This window comes from Ambystoma mexicanum, chromosome 5p, assembly GCF_040938575.1.
Source record: "Ambystoma mexicanum isolate Mex_15411 chromosome 5p, UKY_AmexF1_1, whole genome shotgun sequence".
Classification (NCBI taxonomy): domain Eukaryota; kingdom Metazoa; phylum Chordata; class Amphibia; order Caudata; family Ambystomatidae; genus Ambystoma; species Ambystoma mexicanum.
In genome coordinates, this window is record NC_090930.1 from 879749357 (window position 1) to 879758568 (window position 9212).

At 42.1% G+C, this 9212-nt stretch overlaps 1 protein-coding gene across 1 annotated transcript in view; it reads left to right on the top strand.

Moving 5' to 3' along the window:
- MRPL32 (mitochondrial ribosomal protein L32) overlaps nucleotides 1-8919 on the top strand; it is a 110128-nt gene extending 101209 nt beyond the window's left edge. Inside the window, exon 3 of the mRNA XM_069613303.1 lies at nucleotides 8441-8919. Within this exon, the coding sequence (XP_069469404.1) occupies nucleotides 8441-8695 (255 nt within the window). The 3' untranslated portion in view covers nucleotides 8696-8919. The remainder of the gene's footprint in view (nucleotides 1-8440) is intronic.
- The last annotated feature ends 293 nt before the right edge of the window (nucleotides 8920-9212 follow it).

Here is a 9212-nt window from a genome sequence, read left to right on the forward strand (position 1 = left end):
CACCCTCATCTTTTACACCTACATCAGCCATGATTCCCCTGAGATTTTGACCTTTGAAAATAAAGTCATTAGAGAATTGGACTATCTCTTTAAGCACAAAAATCAGCACAAGGACAACCTTACTCGTGCAGAACGCAAAGCTTTAAAAGATCTCGAAAATAACACTTCTTTTGTAGTAAAACCTGCTGATAAAGGGGGGAGGGATTGTGTTGTGCGATACCAATGCATACAACACCGAAATTGAGAAACAACTGGGCAACCAACTCTGCTACCGCAGATTGGTAGGCAATCCCTCTGCGGGACTTGCGGAGGAAACCATGAGCCTTATGAACCATGCGAATGATCAGAAATGGATCTGCAGAGATGAACTTTACTTTTTGACTAGACCTAACTCCATCATTCCGGCCTTTTACTTACTACCAAAAATGCACAAGAATGCGACCCACCCACCAGGCCGACCAATTGTTTCAGCAATAGGCTCATTGTTAGAGCCTCTCTCTATCTATGCAGATTCGTTTCTGAGACCTTTTGTGGCCAAGATGAAATCATATATACAAGACACGACAGCTATGATTCACACCATTGCCAGCTTACATCCCGGTGCCAATGACATTCTGGTTACCCTTGATGTAGAATCATTATACACAAATATCCCCCAGGATCATTGTATAGAAGTACTATATCAATATCTTGAGAAAAGGGTTGATCTCACAGTGCCTTCAAACGTCATCATTGAATGTGTGAGGTTAGCCTTGACAAAACTTTTTTCTTTGTAAAAAAAAAAAAGTTTTACCAACAAAGACAAGGTACATCAATGGGGGCCACATTTGCACTGGACTTGGCTAATTTGTATATGGATCATTATGAAACCAACTTCATTTATGCGGCGACCAATCCGTTCCATGAGCACATCAGCTCATGGCACCGCTACGGCATGGGAGCCGAGATGCACTTGATCAGTTTCTTATGTGGCTCAATAGACTAACTCCAACCATCAAATTTACCATGTCTTTTAGTAGTGGAAGTATAGCCTTTCTTGATCTGACAATTTTCAAAAAGGATAAATCTTCTTGGCACCACACTTTTTAAAAAACCCACAGACAAGAAAACATTACTACTTTTTAGTAGCTTCCACCCGTCTAGCCTACGGGAAAACTTACCTTATGGACAATTCCTAAGAATAAGACGGAACTGTAGTGGAATTGCTGATTTTAAAACTAACAGTCAGGAACTGAGCGAAAAATTACGACATAGACAATACCCCCAGAAGATTATTAAGAGATCTCTGAAAAGAGCACGTAATGCTAATCGTGAGGTCATCCTGCAAAAATACAAAAAACCTAAAGATGAGAGAATCGCATGTGTTGCTTCCTTTTCCCCCCTAAGCAATGATCTAAGTAGGGTAATACTAAAAAACTGGAAAATTGTTCATACTGAAGATTTCCGACCGAATTACCCAAGATTTGCCTTCAAACGAATGCCAAATCTTCGAGATAAACTAGTCCACACCTATCCGACTAACAATAATGAGACACCAACTCAGCCCACACTATGGGGCCTACTGCCAGTAAGTGGACATTATGCATGCGGACAATGCTCAGTCTGCCACTTAACCAAAAACCTTAAACAAATCGACCTTAATGGCCGGATGTGGAAATATCGATCCTTTTCAAACTGCTTGACCAAATGGGTGATTTACGGGATCAAATGCCCTTGTGGGCTAATATATGTGGGTAAAACCATTAGGCCCGTAAAAGTGCAAATTTGCGAACATCGTTCAGCTATCCGAAACGGTACCCCTGACAAACCGCTTGTGGCCCACTATGCAGAGGCTAAACACACGTGTGAAGATATGTTCTGGTTGGTCATTCAAACAACTAAAGCCCACCCACGAGGTGGCAATAGGGATTTGTCCCTCAAAAAACTGGAACAAAAATGGATTTACAATCTAAAAACAGCCCAATCCGGCTTAAACATTTCCGTGGAATGGAATTTGTTTATCCACTAATAGCTGATACACACACCAAAGTCATAGCTGACTTAGACTTGTCCCACACATGACATCTCAATGAATATTTTATGCACGACCCGAGATGGTAGACACTAATAGTGTAGGGTAACACTATGTGAGATATCATAATCCAACAATAGATGAATATTGTATATCATCTATCGATGTGTTTTTTTTTTTTTTTTTTTTTTTTTTTTTTTTTTATATAGATGGGCCTCCACTAAGCGAGGCGTCGTTTCTTTATAATCAAGGTTACTAAGAACAATTAATGACATTTGATAACTACAATACAGACACAACACACAGTGGTAGCCGTATAAGTAATCATTTGAGGGCTTTCCTGCCCTCACAGGGATCACATTGCCGCCTTGTGTTTGCAATCAACACATGTATTCACTCCAAGATGGCCCCCCCTCTTGACCACAGGGGCCTATAGAGCTATACTGGCAGTCCTTCTTTGAGGTTTATAACCTCAGACTATCAGGTTAGTCCACTTTCTATTTCGACACCACTGGGCTCTGATAGAAGTGTGCAGGCAGTCCCTCCTTGAGGTACATGTTATTGAAGCTGTGCCCTGCAGCGGTAGTTTTTCACCGCGTGAACTGACACATAAGGTAAACTTCTTTTGATTTTATGACACACACGGCTTCCCGACAAATAACTAGAGGGCTGACCATCTCCTTTGGCTCTTTCTGCCCCCATGCAGGACTTGATTCCCTGGTCTGGTTGACAATGCGAGCTGACACTTAAAAATAACGAAAATAGGAGAAAAAAAGCAAGATAGCGTTTCGGACATTCTTTGTCAAGTGAGTGCTGAGTGTATGTAACTTCCACACTTTTTAAATTAAACCAGCACAGAACTGATATATTCCTTATCCTTTATAGATTCCATGATGCATTATGGGACATGCAGTGCCCAAATGATTACATAACCTATGCTCACGATCAACACGCCGTGCGGGAACTTATAATTGAATTGAGGTCCACGCCAAACGGTAAATATTTAACTTTGATATACCGTATCGTGATTAGTATCCCTTGAAAATCGTATTATTGATTGACTAAAAACATGCATTGATCTACAGCTGTTACTATTTGGACGGACTTGTCGGCCGCCATTATAAGATTGACGAGTGCAATCGCCTCAATCATAACACCAAAAGAAATCACCATAAGGTTAGCGAATTGGCTACTTCTCTGTATTACACTCACACCACGGATACAAAGGTTTTTACTGGTATTGAGTAAATCTTATATTTGCTTCAATTTTTTATTCACTGTATAGGTGACTACACTGCTACATATGCGTCATGGTGACAGTGTAACCGCCCTCTTAACTCGCTGCGTCCTGAAGACGGGTCCTGGGACACTACTGACGAGCCTTTGACTGCAACAGTGCTGCCCTTTGCCCCAGAAACACATCAGATTGTAGACGCCATTATACCATATTTGTGTATAATAATGTGATTCAGTCACACTATTACTAACATCACGCTAAATAACCAATGTTGATAGATTGTAAACATTGTGATGTGAACTACAGCCATAAGTGTGAAGTGTTTTCTCTCCATCTTGTCCATTACGGCTTTCGTAAAAGATAAACACTGTATATGGCTTTTTATGTTGTTTTTACTGTTTATGTTTGGAGTAAATATTGAGTAAAATATGTTTAAGATAACTTTTTGACCGAGTACATTAACCACTAGCTACCCACCTCTAACACACCCAAGGGGAAGGCTACTTATCAGAAATTATCCTCACAGTGAATTTTCATACAATTCCGTCTACCACCACGGTCAAAAAGTTATCTTAAACATATTTTACTCATAATATATATATATATATATTTGCTGAGCTTCCAAAACCACAACTACCAAGCTAGCGCTCTGAGCAAAAGCTCTCCCTTCACTGAGCCATATACTAGCTAACACATAGCTACACTCCCACCAAGACAAAACAACTGTTCCATAGCTGGCCTACCATGAAACCCGACCAGGGAACCAGCCCACAATTCAACAATCATCCAAAACAAACCAAACTACACTCACAACCATCTTCCTCTATCCACCATGAACGAAATGTGCAAAATTACACCATTCAGGGTTCCTAACCCCACACGCAGCCTAAAGCTGTAATATCATTACCTAAATTTTGCAACGCTAATGCCAGGGATCTCTATCCCTACCATCATTAGACGCCACTAGTGTCGGTATTCTCCATGGGATTCACCATCCCCCACAATATTTGCCCACAGTGTTGGGATCTCCATCCCCCACAATCCAGCACCTAGTGCCGGGACAACAAGTTCCACCGAAATGCACCTAGTGCGGGGACCACAATACTCAATACATCCCTCTTTCATATGCACACTTCCACTCTCTGTCACATCACACACTAGACAATTTGCGCACAAAATATTTGAAAAACAAGTGTATAAACATCAATTGAGTCCATAATATTTGGCTACAAAGTCCTTTGTGATGTTACCTGTAAAAAAAACATTAACAACAATTGTGCAATTGGGATGTTCTAAGAAAAAGAAACAAGCGAGTGTATGTATGTATATGTGTATATATATATATATATATTTGAGTGTTTCTTTTCTTATATTTCCCACTGGTTACACCCTGGTATTTATTGTGGTTGGCTGGCCCTATAGGGGGAAGATGTGTTATGATTAGATATGCCTGCAATAGAGTGGAATGTTGAAATGGAAGGCAGAGCGCAGAATGTTTATCCATGAGTGAGTGTTCCAGGGTGGTGAGTTGAAAGATGTAAGCCCTGAGAGAGGATGCCGGTGGGTGTCCTATTTTCCCCATGACTTATCTGACATAAGAACTGTAATTAATAAGTCCAAACTAAGTAAAGAACTTACAGTTTACAAGAAGTTGTCAGTCATTTGTAACCAGACCCAGAACCCAACAGCCTCCAATTGTTTTGGTCATTGTGAGTGCCATCTGTAAGAATGGGCTCATGGTCTTGGCAACATGGGAGACACTGAGTTAAGATGATCATCACTTCCCACATGTGCAGAATTTCCTGGGTTTTGTTGCGTTAAATCTGATCACCTTGGGGCACTTTGGGAGTAGAAGGGGTAAGGAGGGAGGTATTCTCGATTTAAGCTCAACATACACAACATCATATAAAATGTGACGTTTGAGAGTTTTCCAAAATTTGGGGAAGTGGGTTGAAGAGACTTGCAAAGGAAAACACCCTGATAGTGTAATTTTCTTCTCACAAAATATTTGTATCTCCTTGCATGGAGGGATTGTCTGTTATGAGATGTTGTCCTTCTGGGTCTGGATGCGGGGGGGAAGAAGTGTGTTTCTTAGGGAGAGTAGTGCATTGCTATTTAGGCGTTGGAGGTGGATTTAAATTCCACTCTGTTTAATACGAAGCCAAAAGCAAACCTTTGAGTTTGGTTGTTATATGGTCTGAACCCCACGATCAAGAGAGCTGCTTGGTTTTGCTTTTTGTTGTAGCTTGGCTTAAGGTTTATCTCGTAAGCTTGCATGGATACTGTCACCATAATTAATACAAGGAAGAACCACTTGTAGGATTCTGGTGATCCTTCCGGGATTTTTTTTCAGAAGTTGGAGACCTTCCAAGAACAGCGGGGAAAGAAAGCTTTCTTGAGGGCCTTGGTAATCTGCAGTGGGTATGTTGGCTCGCTGTTTAAGATGATGCCCAGGTTTTGGACCATACGAGAAGATTTTGATGTTGGAGGCATTGAAAAGCCCCATTTGAATGACTGGATGGCGTTTTTTTGGGGGTTTTTCCACGGCCTAGTAACATATGTTTCGAATGCCTAAAGACAGACTGTTAGTTCCCAACCGTTTTTGGACATGGGCAAGGCAGATTGATTTTTCTGGAGAAAAATTAGGTTAAGCGTCATCCGCATGCATCCGACATTTGATGTAGCTATCCATCTCTGACTTTCTACATGGGACCATATAGACATTGAACACTATTGGAGACAGCAATCGGGCCTCGGGCTCGTTGCAGGTGAAATGTGTGGTTACAAAGAGAAAGGTGTTTAACCTGGTGATGGACTGGAACCAGGGCATGGAGGACCCTTTCATTGAACTCAGTCTGTAGACGGTTAAGAAGAATGCTTTTTTAAATGTTATTTGGCTGCAAAAAGATTACAGAACATTAAGTTTCAGACATCTCTGGAAGTAGTTAATTCTTCTCTGGTGTTTATTTTTTTCTGCTTCTGGATCGAAAATCTGATGGCAAGTTGTAAAAAGATAACTTTCCTCTGTGATGCATGCTGTGGAGTCGCTACGCCTTGAAGAACTTTGGCCATACAGGGAAGGTCTGAGATGGGTCTCTAGTTACCCAAGCACATTGGATCAAACTTTTTATTTATATTTTAGCAGACCTGTGGTGATGCCGTTTTTCAGCGTTGGTGGCACTGCTGAATGAGGCATGCAGGAATTGTGTGATAGCCGCAGTAAAAGCTGGGTGGCAATGTTTGACGTTTGCACAATGCAGCTTGTTGGTGATCTTGAGTTGTTCTCTTCCTCAGTAGGGGATTGAAAGTAGGATATTTTTGCCATGAAAAATTGACATTTATGACCTTGGTCATGGATACGGCAATCCAGGTCAAAAGGGAAAGTATGATCAGAGCAATGGCACAGAACATGTCGTGCATCAATAATGTATGCCAGTACTGACGCTGTAAAACACATTTTATATGCGGCTTATGTCCAAAGGAAATGAGGCTACAGGAATTGAGGCGGCGGGCTTTAGACTATATTTCTGCACTGGCCCTATTTGTGCTGATTGTGTCAATGGTCAAATCATGACGTGGTCTGTTTCAAAAATGTGTCCCTTTCCTAACGAAATCAGGCGTTTTTTCTCGACACTATATCTTGGTGCTGGTTATCTTCATGATACTAGTTCCCAAGGCAAATTATGTGGGTTGTTGCAGCAATGTCTGTTGCCCTTCGTTTTGCCTTGGGCCCTCTATACCAGGGATCTGCAAGCTTTGGCTCTCCAGAAGTTTTTCACTACAACTCCCATTATCCCTCAGCATGGACAATGGTGGCTACGGTTGATGGATGTTGTAGTCCAAGACATCAGGAGATCCAAAGGTTGCAGACCCCTGCTCTATACCCACGAACTTCACTCCTCTGCCCACTCACCCCACATTATTTTAAACCCGTTTTAAAAAATGGATCGTTTTTTTTCTCACTGGTCTCTTGGCATCGTTCGGCGGTCCTGAACCTCAACGCCAGGAAACTGTTTTTGTTTGTTTATTTATAATGCGCGCCAGACCCAAGGGTATTGGGGCGCAGAAAGCAAAAGAGGATTGTTCAGCTTAGGTTACAATGGTGTGTGTTACATTACAATACATTAAAAGCAGTGCTGACATCAGACAACGGTTGTACGGTAAAGGCGGACAGTAGTGTGATCAAGAGTGGTGAGGCGTCAAATGTCATGTTCCTTCATCCAATGGATAAGGTTGCCATTATTTTTATTTACATTGGACAAATTGAGATCTCTGTAAAATGCCTTACAGGTCATAGGTTCACGACAAACACACCCCAAAAGCCTTTGTGATAAACCCATACGATTACAGTTACTGTTCGACAAAGCTATGCCTCTTTGTTATGCTAATGTGAGCTGAAATTCTGAGTGGGTCACTAATGTGCTGTTCATAGTAACTGCTGCAGCCAGAACTACTTCCCATTGTGGAGGCCGCCAACAGCACATCAGTGCTCTCTTGCACTTTTCCTGCTTCCTCCCACTAACCCATCCTCCCCTCCTCTTTCAGAGCCGCCAGAGCGCCAAGGGACCACTACGGTGGTGATAGTGCGCGGTACAAATGCCCTTTAACTTAACATAACAAAGACGGTCTGAACAAACGAGATGTGTTGTCCTGACGGCCTGGATGAGGGGCATTCCGTGGCTGGGACCCTTTCTACTACTTGCTTGCAGAGACATAACTGGTCCAAAATTACACGTTTTCCTCCTCTATGGGAACAGCTATTCCCTGCCCTCCCCCCCTCCCCGCCCCATAGACTATATGCTGCTGCACTTGCAGAGTATGTAAAGTTGCATGCCATGATGAAATGGCAACCGCTACGAACGAAATGGGGCTCGTTTTCCGATGTGGCTCAGACAGTTTGTACACTTAACATTTCTTTTCCATTAGCCTACTATAGGCCTGACGATGCAGATGTATTAACTCTCCATTAGCTGTAAACCAAATGTTCCAAGAGCAGTATTTAAGATGTGTATTAAGATCGTCCGCGTCTGTGGCACTGGTTGCATTATTTTGAAGCGCTATGCCATCGCTCTAGAATTTGTGCAGTTCTGTCCTGGGAGTACCGTGAAAGATCAAATGGATGCCATCTGTATTAAACGTTGCCAATTGGTAGAAAATTGGTTATTACTAAATTTTCCTTTCTCTTTTTCCAGACCAACATTGATGTCTGTCCTGAATGTGGTCACCTGAAGCAGAAGCACGTCTTGTGTGGCTTTTGCTATGAGAAGGTTCATAAAGAGACTTTCAAGATCAGAGAGGAAATTAGACTGAAGGAAGGCGGGCACTTCAATGTGGCAATCGTGGAGACTTCAGTCCTCTATGAAGGAGAGAAGCCTACGGAGAAGGATGAAGGAAACCGAATCATTGAAAGAAATCGCAAGCGTCCCTCTTGGTTCACAATAAATTGATGCCTAAACAGTTTTTATTTTGCTTTTTTTCTTATTGGGGCAACCACAGCAGGCCTTCATTCTGAGGGGGATGGGGGGAAAGGATGGTGAACATGACCAATTGTTTTTGTTTGAAATGTTTATAAAGTCAAATAGCACGGTCTACCTATTCTGAAACCAAATATTTATCAAAAGTTGTTTTCATTTGGTGCAATGTCATTTATTAGTAAACTATGTAATTGGGATGCACTAGTACTTTTGTTTTTGTGTGAAAGTCAGTATCATCTTTAAACTTATTTGGGGGTGTCGGAAGGGGGCAGGCCCCACTGCTGGTGCCTGGACACTATTTTTCTTTAGTTCTCCTCGTGTCTCCCGTCAGCCTCTCCTTGTTCTTCGTCCCCTGATGGAAAACATCTATTTTGTTGAAGACCACTGACGTGCGAGCCCAATTACACACTTTTCCAGCTTTTCATCAGGGCAACGGCATGGTTCTGCCCACATACCCCTTTCTGATTGTTGGGTAAGCTGGAGAGGTGGT